The following is a 14,688-nucleotide window of genomic DNA, read 5'->3' on the forward strand; positions in this document are numbered from 1 at the left end:
CCTGTACTTATTTTTTTTTAATTAAGCATTGTAATTGCTGTTAATTTACATAAAGTATTGTTAAAATAGTCTAATAATTAATTTTTATGGAGTGAAATAGTGTTATTTACTCACTTAAATCGATTTCGTATAGTGTTCTTTGGGTTTTTACTGGGTTGGAAGGGGCGTATCAAAAGGTCGCGAAAATTCGGAACTCGCGACCGGTCTTGGTCCCTAACCCTCGCGAGCTCCGAGGTTCCACTGTATTATGATTTTAAGGAAATAGTAAAGCTCTATTCAGATTCACTCTCAGCCTTAACTTCTTAAAAGCTAAGAGTATACAGTTTAATGTAGCCAACATAGCAAATAGCATATAGCCCGGTAACTGAAACACGCAAGTAAACTGTTTATAAAGCAAAGAAAATGTATAAAGTACAAGCAATTCTTTCTCACGTAACAAGTACAATGTTAAGCAGTATTTTTTTTCTCACATAAATTTAGATTTTATACATGTCGACAAACATGTTCAAGTAGAACAGTAAAAGAATAAATAATAGAACAATAATTTCTATGCTGAAATGTTATGAGCAGCATGGACCATGCATTGGGTGCACTAATGGTTCTTTAAAATTTTTTTGCATACACGTTTTTTGTTTGTTTGTTTGTTTGTTTTGTGGATTTCTTACAAAAATGAATAAATACAGTCAGTAACTGCACCACAATGTGGGTTGTGCTGTGTGGAAAGCTATTAGTTAAAATGCAAAACATGGAAGCATAAACAAACAAAAGATGGCAAAAAAAAGAGCAATTTGTACTTTAACTAACATTAAACTGTTGGCTTTGTATCAGGGGCAAAAAATATTGCATTCATAATTTTTGCGTTTTTAGTACATCAGAAAATATTAAACTAAACTACCTTGTTTAGTTTACAATCAGTTTTGATATGCTTGGGAAATTCTAATCGTATAAAGTGTTTCATTCAGGTGCAACAAGTCCTGAGCCAAATATTTCTCACCAGTTGACAAACTTGGTACAAACCAAAGTAATAAAGAGAGCACTGTCCTAAATTTTAAATCGCATTTAACATGGATAACAGATTTTGGTCAAAAGAAGGGCCAGCAAAAAAGATGTAGTGACCCGACTCTACTAAACACCTACAGTCCGTTGGCATACGCAACATTGCTTTCCTGATTAATGCTATCTTTGACCTCTAACGGCAGAGAGTCGAATAGGTGATCCTCCACAATCAGGCCACTTCGACGCAAGAGTCTGCACTGTCCAAGCTGTGCTGGAATGCGGTCCAGGCAGTTTCCCTTTAACTCTAGATGTATCAGTTGCACCAGCTGGCCAATTTTCTCTGGCAAGGAAGCGATACAGTTTTGGCCCAAACAAAGTGTACGCAGCTTGGTGCATTTGAACAGTGGCTTGGGCACCAATTCCACCTTGTTTCCTGTGATTGCAAAATATTGGAGGTTCTGCAGGAATCCTACCTCTGTTGGAATCACTATAATGGAGTTGTGACTTAAGTCCAAATATCTTAGCTTAGGTAAACTAAACAAAGGTGCAGGCAACGACTCTAGTTTGTTGTGAGAAAGATAAAGGGATTCAAGGTTCTTTACTTGACCTATTGACAGTGGAATGGTGATGATTTTGTTGTGCCAAAGTTTGAGGCAGGTAAACCTTTTCAAGTGTTGGAAACTGATAACCTCCTCAATAGTACGAATATTGTTCGATTTCAAGTCTAGCTCTTGTAAATTTGTCAAACTAAAAATGGCATGTGGTATCCTTTCCAGTTCACAATTATGCAACTCAAGTTCAGCAAGATTCATCATCTTTTTCAAACTATTCAATACCAAGAGCTTAGTACCATCATTGTGTACAACGAGTTTAACCAGATGGGGGGCTAAGTCTGTTATGTTTGTTGGGACCTTAGTAAGGTTGCTCTTCAGATGTAACACTTTCAGATGCCTCAGGTCCCTGAGGGATTCCAAGCCAATCATCTTGTTATTTTCAGAGTTGAGGTTACCCACCAGGTAGAGCTCCCTCAAGTTCTTCAACAAGTAAACCCATTGGGGTATCTCTGCAACATCTGTAAACTTGACATGAAGGCACTGTAGGTGATCACGAAGAAAACTGAATGCAGTCTGCTCAACTTTGGAGGGGCAGTGATACAAATGCAGCTCTTTAAGGTTGATCATCTGGGAAATCTTTGCTGTTATCCGTGCTTCAGGGATTAACTCGAGCTTCAATATCTCAAGGTCTGTGAGGTCAAATACTGCGTCAGGAACACCTGAGAGCATAAACAAATGGAGCTCTAATTTGTCTTGTACATTCCGTGACACATGCTGCCGTAGCTTCTCAAATGTCCATTCATGATTCAGGCTAATTTCCCGCAGTTTGTTTTCACTGACCTCTGAGAGAAAGACACCAAAGCGTTTAGAGTATAACTGGTCATACTGGTCTACCATGTGCAAGAGGAAGGCAAAGTCATTCTTTACATCCGGTATGTCACTAAAGCTGCTCTCCTCTCTTACCTTCTCAAATGAGTACTCCTTTAGGGGCCGCCTAAATAACCAAAAAAGGGTGTGAATGCATATCAAGCCATAAACACAAATGATGGCAATGTAGCTAATAAGAAGCTTTTTCAACATGAATGCCATATTATGAGTACATTGGAATTTGGTGTAGCCAGTTAAATGTTTAACATTAGGGTTACAATCATGTTCAAAGTCAATGTATGCAACAAACGTTGTTGTGTAACACAGGATCAGAATAAACTTGACTGTCTTAATTACAGTTTGAGCGACATAGAGTTTGTAGATCAAGTCACTGTCTTCAACATGCACACGAAACTTCCTCACTTTTTCAAAAAGTGCCTTAGCTTGCTCACCATCTTTCTTGTCCAATATTGTCATGCTCGGAACTTCAATTACAGGCTTTTCAGTAGAAAATTTAACACTGGATTTTCCTTGCATTGGTGTGGATGGGCTTGGACACCCGTCCTCACTGCTGTTGGATAAATGCTTGGGTAATGAGAGGCCTCCAGTCATCCTTTGCTTATTTTCCTCAGAGTCTTCGCAAGCTGTCTCAGACAATGCTTTAGTGGTCCAAGGGGACTCAAAACACTTCCCCAAAATCGACACAAAATGCTCAATTTTTGAACTTGTCTTGGGGTACTTGAACCAAAAGTTGCTGCTGACCATAAGGACAATTGTGTGAATGAGAGCAAGGTAAGGAAAGTATTTTGAATACCAGGGGAGGGCAATGTGATAGCACATCTGGTTCACAAAGACATACTGCTGAAAGTCCATGTTTGTTTTCAACCCTGTTGGCTGAGGCTGTATGATTGCTGCTGGCTGAGAGAAATGTAGTTGGTGGACAACTGTATCAGGCTGGTCTTTGCTCACTAAAGGTGCAGCTGCTAACGTCACTCTATTTCCTCCTGTCCCGAGGCCAGAAGCTGTTTCTGGTGGCTTCTGTGTGGTGACGGACTCTTCCCACGAATCCAGAACAGGCAAGCAAACAACTTGGTCTTTGGTTAACTGCATTGTTCCAGCAAATATTGCCACCATGAGCATTACAATGCCCAAATAATCCATAAACACATCCCACCATGGTTTCAAAATTCGATAGGTTGGCTGGATGTCGTTCAAAGAGGCAACTTCTGTGAGGGTGAACATTCCTATGGGAGAGAACATAACACCACTGATTAGCATTGCAAAAGTTGTTGCCTAATAACTAAGCTTCTAATAATCCATATTAGAGCAAAGTATAGTTTTAGGCACTCTCTTTCCGACATTATTAAATCCGAGTTTATTTATGTCTTCATTGTAGGACAGGTTCTGTTTCCTTAAGGTGCAGTTAATGTTTGAAATTCATGCCATGATCAATTTGCACTTTAATCTTAAGTAGCAGATACAAAGTAGATGATGATAAATAAATGTTAATATAAATGTTAAGTTTTAACAATGACAGTGCCAGTTACAATGTGGATTATGTAGATATAGTCACCTTCAATTAACACTATTTTGATTATTAAAATGAGTAATGCCTATATGATTTTTAATGATATGGTTTCATTTCATTATAAGTACCCTGTTATATTTCTTGTATTCTTCATACTTTTAAGCTGCTTTTGGGAGTTTTTGGTAATGCTTCCTAATTAATTTGAGTTACTACATGAATGACTTAATAAATAGAAATATAGAAACAAGTTGCCAGCTCTTTAGTCTTTCTCACACCGAATTAAACAAAATACATTAAGCTAAAAGCATTTATAAAGGAGACAGCAAGCTGTTAAATGTCTGTCTAGTATCAGTTTCCATGAGAGAGCTCTCCAGCTTGCAAGAGCCAAAACAACTACATAACACTTCTTGTAGCTTGTATCCTCAATCTGACACTATTTTAAAAAAAACACACAGTTGCTTGCTGTAGTTATGGACTGGCCAAAAATAATGTTTTCATGTAATATCACATTCTAAAACTTGTTTTGATGCCTGAGACTCAGCTTTCCCACCTCTAGGCCTTAGATCAAATTTAGAGAATAACAACATCAAGTTGGCAAAACATCTGGTAAAGGTTTCACATGATGTGTATAAGTTGTAAAGGCATTTGTTATAGGAGTAAAATAAATATTTAACTTCTAATAGTTATTATGAATGGACAGGAAAGAAGGCTGCAAACCTTTCATTATGGTAACGCTGTTACAAAGATTATTATTAAAATTAAAAATCATGTATATATGCCTTTGAAGCCTTTTGTTTTTCTTTTTATTCCAGTTTATTACACACAGTTCCAAATCACACTTATTCTGAGAGCTGAAGATGCTCACATATTAACTGCAAATACATTTACATTACATTTAACAGACGCCCTTACCCAGAGCGACTTACAACCCAGCAGTAGCAGCAGGGATTTGAATCTATGATCTTCCGATCCAGAGTCCAATGGCTTAACCACTGAGCTACAACCTTCCGAGCCCCACTGCTTCCCCTCAGTGTCGTTCCTTTTTTTACGGATACTGCCTATTTCTGAATAAAGAGATTTAAAAAAAAAATGCACAAAGATGCTGTAAATATTTACACAGAACAGCAAAATGTGGCAGTTGGTAAATGTTTAATACTTCAGTGGAAAAGAGGTTAATGCTTACAATTACTTCCTGTGCTACAACCCTCCTAGTACAAATAGCATCAATGCTGGTAAAGAAAGCTGGATGAAACACTAAGCAGTTAAGGTCCTGCATATTTTCCACTCTCGTATCTACTGAAGCACACGTCGAGACCTGCGTCACCTACAGCAGCCACATTCTTTTCCTTTAATGCACTAGCTATTCAAAACATAACTTTGTTCTTTGCTTTTCCTCGGTTAAATCGAATGCCCTTTTATACGCATTAGTGTCTTTGATGTCTAGACAGTTCAACGTGGGGCAGTTACTGAAGTGAATTGAATTTGCATGTGACTGGGTCGGAATAATGTACTCAAATAAGCCTCCAGACCTTTATAGACTAAAAGATAATGCAACATGTGCTTACAGAATGGTATAATCCAGTGGGTGTTAGAACAGGGGTAAATAGTTGTCCTGCATGTTCATTAACCAATGTGTAATGAGATTAAATTATATTGATTACTGCCACCCCCTCTAAAAAAACAAACAAAAAAAAAACAATCAGTACAACAAACAGAATCACCATCTACATCTAATTATCCTGACTTTGATTTGCTTACAGAGTGAATGAAACATGAACTCTCCCCCTTAATCTGAATTTGTATTAAGAAAAAAAAAAAATGTATATATATATATATATATATATATATATATATATATATATATATATATATATATATATATACAGGAGTGCAGAATTATTAGGCAATGAGTATTTTGACCACATCATCCTCGTTATGCATGTTGTCTTACTCCAAGCTGTATAGGCTGGAAAGCCTACTACCAATTAAGCATATTAGGTGATGTGCATCTCTGTAATGAGAAGGGGTGTGGTCTAATGACATCAACACCCTATATCAGGTGTGCATAATTATTAGGCAACTTCCTTTCCTTTGGCAAAATGGGTCAAAAGAAGGACTTGACAGGCTCAGAAAAGTCAAAAATAGTGAGATATATTGCAGAGGGATGCAGCAGTCTTAAAATAGCCAAGCTTCTGAAGCGTGATCATCGAACAATCAAGCGTTTCATTCAAAATAGTCGACAGGGTCGCAAGAAGCGTGTGGAAAAACCAAGGCGCAAAATAACTGCCCGTGAACTGAGAAAAGTCAAGCGTGCAGCTGCCAAGATGCCACTTGCCACCAGTTTGGCCATATTTCAGAGCTGCAACATCACTGAGTGCCCAAAAGCACAAGGTGTGCAATACTCAGAGACATGGCCAAGGTAAGAAAGGCAGAAAGTCGACCACCACTGAACAAGACACACAAGCTGAAACGTCAAGACTGGGCCAAGAAATATCTCAAGACTGATTTTTCTAAGGTTTTATGGACTGATGAAATGAGAGTGAGTCTTGATGGGCCAGATGGATGGGCCCGTGGCTGGATTGGTAAAGGGCAGAGAGCTCCAGTCCGACTCAGGCGCCAGCAAGGTGGAGGTGGAGTACTGGTTTGGGCTGGTATCATCAAAGATGAGCTTGTGGGGCCTTTTCGGGTTGAGGATGGAGTCAAGCTGAACTCCCAGTCCTACTGCCAGTTTCTGGAAGACACCTTCTTCAAGCAGTGGTACAGGAAGAAGTCTGCATCCTTCAAGAAAAACATGATTTTCATGCAGGACAATGCTCCATCACACACGTCCAAGTACTCCACAGCGTGGCTGGCAAGAAAGGGTATAAAAGAAGAAAATCTAATGATATGGCCTCCTTGTTCACCTGATCTGAACCCCATTGAGAACCTGTGGTCCATCATCAAATGTGCGATTTACAAGGAGGAAAACAGTACACCTCTCTGAACAGTGTCTGGGAGGCTGTGGTTGCTGCTGCACGCAATGTTGATGGTGAACAGATCAAAACACTGACAGAATCCATGGATGGCAGGCTTTTGAGTGTCCTTGCAAAGAAAGGTGGCTATATTGGTCACTGATTTGTTTTTGTTTGGTTTTTGAATGTCAGAAATGTATATTTGTGAATGTTGAGATGTTATATTGGTTTCACTGGTAAAAATAAATAATTGAAATGGGTATGAATTTGTTTTTTGTTAAGTTGCCTAATAATTATGCACAGTAATAGTCACCTGCACACACAGATATCCCCCTAAAATAGCTAAAACTAAAAACTACTTCCAAAAATATTCAGCTTTGATATTAATGGGTTTTTTGTGTTCATTGAGAACATGGTTGTTGTTCAAATTAAATCCTCAAATAAAATTAATCCTCAAAAATACAACTTGCCTAATAATTCTGCACTCCCTGTATATATATATATATATGTATATATTCTTTGAACAAAGACTCACTGTGAAAATTAGTTAATGTCTATTTCATTAACTTCTGCAAGACACGTCATTTGTGTTAGCAGACTACTGTTAAAAAGCAAAACGTCTGAAGTGTCTAATAAAATAAGATGTGAGCTTCATTTCTTTTCAAGCTTTTAATGTTGGACAACAACTGGTCAGACAGTACGTAATAGTGACACATACTTTCTGTTGCAGAGACAATAGATATTTTACAGAGAGATGTGAGAATAGAGACCTGGTTTAATTTTCCCCACTGTATTTATACAATACATTGGTTCAGTATCAGACTCCTCTGCTCTTGCTAGGCTCCTTAAATGCTGACAAATGTGCCTGGAGGTTCTGGGGGAATGTTGTCTCATTTCACTGTGTACTGTGTCAGCTATATATAGTAGAAATAACAATAAAAGCTTCTTAACTTGAAAAAAAAAAAAAAAAAACGGTTTAAATATTATGCTATACAGTATTGCACCTAAAGACCTTAATGTTAAAGAATGAGGCCTATAAAATGTAAGTCAAGAAGATTGATTATTGTCATTTCAACCATATATAGCTGACGCAGTACACAGCAAAATGAGACAATAGGTAATATAATAGGAAACACTGTAATGTAAGTGCTATTTCTTTATGGGCAAATATCTGTTTAAATATGTTATTCTATTATATGCTGTTATACTGATACTGAGTGCAGATATTATGAAGTTCAGGAAGCATAGATATGCTTGTGGCTGAACATAATAATCTTAATTAGTCACTGGGGAGGTGGTAGCTTAGTGGTTAAGGCATTGGACTCTCTATCAGAAGGTCACAAGCTCAAATCAAAGTGACACCAAGGTGCCACTGCTCCCTTAACCGTAAACTGCACAGCTGCAAGTTGTGCTGAATAAAAACACCTGCCAAATGCTGAAATGTATAAAAATAAGTGTCACATATTCATGCTAAAGGAGTAATAAATAAAAAATAACAATTAATGTGCATTGACGCTATTCCTTATTCAAGAAACAATCATAAGTAGTAACACAGATGTGATGAAAAACTCAAACATCCCAACAGTGGCTCTCTGGAAGTAGTGGAACTTAAGACCTTGTGTGTACGGCTGTTGCTATTGATTATTTTAGTAATCAAGTATTTTACTGATTATTCAAATGATTAATCAGGTAATCAAATAAGAAGTAGTTTTTCTTTATTAAAAACTACTTCTTTATTTCTTTACATTTGAGTTTGAAATTATCTCAAACTTTTGTAACCGTTTGTTGTTTTGTTTGGCCTGAATCTTGTGAAAGCCCATTTTATGCCAAAAAACAAACAAACAAATTTTGTTTATTCCGATTTTTTTTGTTCTTTTTTTTTTTCTTTAGCAATTCCGACTTTTAGTTCTCTTAAACATCTCTGGTGCATCCACCGGTAACCATGTTGTGGGCCTGAAGTTTTGAGCTGTTGGTGTATGAGCGAGGCTCCTCTGCTTCATCTGGCTTGTTACGTCTCCCACAGAGCAGATTGTAACACAGAGTTCTCTCCAGGGATCGGAGGCTTAGATTGATACCATATGATTCAATTGGTTGTAGACTCTCTCTTTATCAATTTGTAAAGCTTTCTGGCACTACAGAGGGGTGACTGCCAGATTGGCCAAAAAAGTCAGAATTGCCAAAAATAAAGTCAGAATTGGACCAGAAAAAAAATCAGAATTAGCCAAACTTTTTTTAACGTGGCCAGAACGAGCTTCCATGTGAATCTTCTCCGAGTCCCTCTCTGTTTTCTTTCCATTCCTCCATTTTTTTTTATTCATGCTTCTGTGTTTACCTATCCAGAGCGGTCCAGAGTTTAGTGGGTGGTGCGTCAGCAATAATGGTCTACAACTTACCAAAGCAACAACACAAGTCAAGAATGTACACATTTAAAAGAAAAAAATACATTTAAATGGGATATTTAAGGATTAATGAATAGCAAGAGATCCTATCCAAAATTCCAAAATAAAGATACAGGAAAATAACAGCTAGTCCAGTAATGCTAATGAGCTGTGAATTTGGATTTAACATGCCCTTTAGCTGGCCTTTTATATTGTAAAACTTGAAAAGTCTTCAACTTGTTCACGTTTAAAACAGTGCCTCCTAAATCGTAACTTTACAAGATAAAAAACAGATCAATGAGCTTGCAAGATAAGATCTCTTGGTGTGGTATGTCTCATTCAGGCCTGCTAGATTGTAATAAAAATCCCCCAGTTTGTATAGAAGCAATATTGCTCCCAATATTTCTTTCTTGCCTCTTGACGAGATGTGATACGTCAGCTCTTCTGAGTACTGTGATTTATTCTCCGAACTTTTGCCCCAGTAACTACTTAGTCAAATGATTAATAGCAATATTAAAAATTGTCTTTTTAATCTGCACAATAAATGTTTTGTCAATCTTTACTTCTCAATGAACACTTTGATAAATCACACTTTAATTATGAGCAAAATGCCCCTCTGGTTCTGCCAATCAGAAACAACTGACAGAGACATGTAATTATATATATGCACTTTTCATGCAGCCCTATCTGTATATATGCCACATGTCATGCTAAATATTATATATTTTTTATTTTCTCTATGCCATAACTTCCAATGATTCCAAGTCACAATTTACAATAACCTTCCAGATATTTTAGTAATCACTGCAACAGTTCGTCAATTTTTACTACTTTTCTAGAGCTCTCAAACCTTGAACAGAACTATGAGATCACCTTCCCTGAGAATAATACATGACAGCATATAGAGATCTAGGCTGCAGCTGACAATCTATAAATGAATCTAAACTTACCACTTCAGGTGTGCTGAGCTTACAGAGAGAACTGAAGATCAACACAGGAAATCTCATCATCTGTGACAGTGTTATGTAATAGCTTTAACCGCTTCATGGTGTTCACTTCAATGATGTTGGTAACCACATGCGAGCCTGCAGACGTCAAAACACTTTACCCCTTGCTTCTCTCTCTTAACTAGGCCACCGTTTTTCACCAGATACACTGAATTTCTGAGTCTTTCACCGCCGCTTAAAGTGACTAACGGTAACCAATCACACTGGGTTCTGGTACACGCAAGGCGATTAATGATTATAGGGAACACCTCAAGCAGGCCCGTAAAGAGCAAGCACTCAGACGATGATGTGTGAGGAGAGTTTTGTGTTTTCTAGATGATTCAACTAGTCTGTACATGTCAATGTGTTTTTTTGTTGACATAAAACCTGGAATGCAAAAAAGAAAATTCTAATGGGCAATCACATGAAAAAATTCATTTATTCAACAGATCACTAAAATGGTGAACAGTCTAAAGCCACCCCGGGTAGTGGCAGTTGTTAAGATGGACCTTGCAGATTGCTGAGATGTAGAGAGCATATTAAATATCCAATAGGGTCCATCTAAAAACTTTTAAATGCAGGTGCAGCTACTGGAAAGAAATCTGACTTGTGTTGATTTATTTCTATATTTAGCATTAAATCTGTTATAGATGGACTACCTAAATTTTCACATTTCAATATTTCACATTTTTAGTTCATTGTAATAACCCAACCTGTCTGACAACCTCTGCCCCTATAGGACCCAAGTATTAGAAGGCATGCATGCAGGTGTTAAACATAACTAACTCATAGAGCTTCACAATTCACACAATTCCACAGGAATAAAAAATGAACAAAATTCAATTAAAAAAACCGGTTGATGATATCTAACAAAACATGATTGCATACTTACTGCATCCTAAAGCATAGTCTGCTTAAGATCCACCATCCACTATCTCCCTTTCATCTTGGCGTAGTGACAAGACTGCGCAACACCACGCACACTGATGTCCTTTCGTGTCCTCATTATTAGGGTGGAGGGAAAAAACGACTGGAAAATAGATGAATGTTTTCCTCCCTATTAAAAGAAAAGACAATAGGACCATTCACATGATGCGCATGAACACCTTGTCCCGTCCTCTGCTTTCTCCTACATGCAGAGTCAGTACTAACCAGTCTGCACCAGTTTACAGCCGCCTCCGCTTCTCCTTCATCCAGCCTTCACCAAACGCGAGGGGAAAAAATAACTTTCAATCCAGTATGGGCGGTTTCAACAACCTTAAATCGTCCAAACGTTCACGCAGCACGAACATATCGAGAGAAAAAAGGCGCAGCCTGTAAATAAAAATAATAAATAAATTAAAACAATTTATGCTTGGAAACAGGAAGTCGGTCAGGGGAGGTGCTTAAGTTTACAAAATCCGGGATGAAGGGCAAACGGCACCATAATAGACACCGAGTGCGCTACGTAGGGCTTCGGAATCCTTTATTTCATGCACTAGGGAGTGAGCCAGCGTAGGGAGTAGGACGTTATTTGGAACGCAGCCCCGGTGCAAAGCTATATTGCATACTTTACGCCTTTTATTTAATACTATCCATGATGCTATATATATATATATATATATATATATATATATATATATATATATATATATATATATATATATATATATTCAGTGTCAAATAACGGAATCTGATACCCCAAACGCTTCACTATTTGATGCACTATTATTATTATTATGAACGCACTGTAATGAGCATGTTTTCGCGACCTACCTAATTATTTTACAAAAGTAACGTCAAGGCAATAAGCATTGGATTTATTTTCTGTTTTTTATTATAGTAGAAACTCGTACCTTTAAATGTATAATGAATACCATTCTTTCTTTCTTTTTCGCGTATCGACACAATTACACAAATCGAACTTGAACTAATACATTACACGCTTACTCACAAACGAGTGCAGGATATTAAAGCACGTGCCCTGTCTATAACAAGCGCCTTTAACGCGCTTTCAGCAGGCGCGCGAGCATCGTCCCCTGGATTCAGCATCGTGTCAATAAAATAATGAAACACCTGATCCAAAAAGCGGGTGGAAATAAATAAAGAAAAGAATAAAAAGAAAAAAGAAACAAAAAAGTACAAATTAGTGATAATAATTTTGGGAGGGGTAGCTCAAGTAGTACCTTTTACCCTTTAATTGTTTGGTTGATTACTATTATTATGTTTATATATATATATATATATATATATATATATATATATATATATATATATATATATAAACATACATTTACCTTGATGGTCATTAGTATGGGTTTAGACGTCAGTCAGGGTTTTTTTTTTCTTCAGAATAAATTTTTATTGGGAGAGGCATGGTCATAATATTTACCACGTTTGCTTTGCACCTTTGGCCTTGAGAGCTCAAATTCCACCTCCAGAACACGTGACGAGTTTGAACATTAATTTCAGGCACCTTAACGCACCTTCTCCCTCTCTACCTACTCAATATGTGGGATAGATTGGTACCCAGTCCAGGGTTTATCTACTCTTTGCTTTCTGGAGAATGTGACAGGCTCCTTTGTGACCCTGTGTAGGAAATTGATGAAGGGTGGCTGGAATTTAGTCTTTGATAATACTAACACAATCTACTTATTTAGGTATTTACAAAAAAGTCCAACCAACATTTATGTAAAGAAAGTAGTCAGGACATATACTGTATTTAAATGAAATGGTTATGGATTAAAAGATACATGATCTTATTGTGTATAGTTATTATGCACTTATATTACTTAAAGAGTGTAAAATGAACATAAAAGACATGTTGAGATTGAACAAATAGTATGAACATCATTAGTATAGTAATTCAGCATTGGTGGATGATGCAGATGATCAATGGTTTGTCAGTGAGACCACTGTTGTACAGTGGTCACTCATTAATCAATAGCTATTGTGCTAAATAAATATAACTGTAAGATGTGTGTATGTGTGTAATGAACCTATTTTTTATTATACCCACATACAGAATTCAGTAGGAGAAAATTCTAGCTAAACAAATTGTCTGTCTGTGACAAGAAGTCAAATAATTAGGTGAATGTGTTTAGATGACCTCAGTATAAATACACCTGTTCAGAACAAACCTAAACAATCCATCATGGGGAACAAAGAGCTATCAAAACAAGTCCAGGAGAATGTTCTGGCAAAGTATTAATAAGTATTAATAACAAAATGTGCCACTTATATGCCAAATGGTGAATTGGCTATTCTAAATAGTTGATATGTGTAAACGATTGAGTTTATGAATGTGTATGGGTAAGGTGCCTTGCCATGGATATTCATTCCATTGCGATAGGTGTCCCATAAATGTTGTGTTACCTGGATGAACTACAGCTTCGCCAAGACCCTGACAAGAATTAGGCATTTAATCTGACTTTTGAATGGAGCAGGGTTAGGGTAAGTGGATTAGGGTTAGGGTTAGGGTTAAAAAGAGTTTATACTATTGTCAGGAGACTGTGAATTTAAATTCTGATAATGCTACAGAGCTACATGGGTGAGAAGGATGGCATACTCTTTGTTTTGTGTCAATCACAACAAAACTATAGCAAAGTAGTTAACAGGAGGTAAATTTGAGCTTGTGTATTATATGTAGAAAGGGCAGATAGCACCTTTATAAGAGCTAGAGTAGTCTTCTAGTACCTCAGTTTGGAAAGTTTCTCTGCCAGTTTCAAATTGTTACAAAAATATGATAAGAGGGACAGCACTACAGTATCACAGCAATATCGGAAATGTTTCTACACCTTGACTGAAGTCTACCTGTGGGAAAAGTTTGTTGATTAAACAGGATTTTAAAAAAGGCACACACTAAAGGGGTCACAGCTGTAAATTTATATCAGAGCAAAAACAAGCCATGAGATCAAAGAAACTGCAAAGCTCAGAGACAGGATTGTTGCAAGGCACAGATCTGGGGAAGGCTACACAAAAAAAAGAAAATTGCTGCTGCACTGAAGATTTCCAAGAAAACAATGGCCTCCATTATTCTTAAATGGAAGGAGATGGTACAACCAGGATTCTTCCAAGAGCTGGTCACCTGGCCAAACTAAGCAACTGGGGAAGAAAGGCCTTAGTAAGAGAGGTGACCAAGAACCTGATGGTCGCTCTGACTGAGCTCCGGAGATTCTGCATGGAGATGGAACAAGGTTACAGGAGAACAACCATCACTGCAGCCCTCCACCAAACTGGGCTTTATGGCAAAGTGGCTGGACAACAGCCTTTTCTCAGTGCAAAAAATACATGGAAGTGTTGGAAGTCATGGAAAAAAACATGGAAGTCCACTTGGACTAAAGGAGATTCAGACTGTGTGGAAGAAGATTCTCTAGTCTGATAAAACCAAGATTAAACTGTTTGGCCTCAATTCTGAAAGTTATATCTAAACATTATGTTCAATCAGGC

At 37.4% G+C, this 14,688-nt stretch overlaps 1 protein-coding gene across 5 annotated transcripts; it reads right to left on the reverse strand.

Annotated features, from left to right (window-relative positions):
- Positions 1-275: 275 nt before the first annotated feature.
- lrrc8db (leucine rich repeat containing 8 VRAC subunit Db) lies at positions 276-12,568 on the reverse strand. 5 transcript variants are annotated; one of them, XM_046853321.1, is made up of 3 exons: positions 12,537-12,568; positions 11,153-11,574; positions 276-3,661 (listed from the first exon to the last, which is right to left on the reverse strand). In XM_046853321.1, the coding sequence occupies exon 3, from the start codon at positions 3,657-3,659 to the stop codon at positions 1,134-1,136; it is 2,526 nt and encodes an 841-aa protein (XP_046709277.1). In that variant the 5' UTR covers positions 3,660-3,661; positions 11,153-11,574; positions 12,537-12,568; the 3' UTR covers positions 276-1,133. The 5 variants fall into 5 exon arrangements, with proteins under 5 accessions (XP_046709277.1, XP_046709269.1, XP_046709249.1 ...); XM_046853313.1 differs by lacking the exon at positions 12,537-12,568 and adding an exon at positions 12,096-12,215; XM_046853293.1 differs by lacking the exon at positions 12,537-12,568 and having other exon boundaries at positions 11,153-11,317; positions 11,413-11,656.
- Positions 12,569-14,688: the final 2,120 nt, after the last annotated feature.

Source organism: Silurus meridionalis, chromosome 1 (assembly GCF_014805685.1).
Source record: "Silurus meridionalis isolate SWU-2019-XX chromosome 1, ASM1480568v1, whole genome shotgun sequence".
Taxonomy (NCBI): Eukaryota; Metazoa; Chordata; class Actinopteri; order Siluriformes; family Siluridae; genus Silurus; species Silurus meridionalis.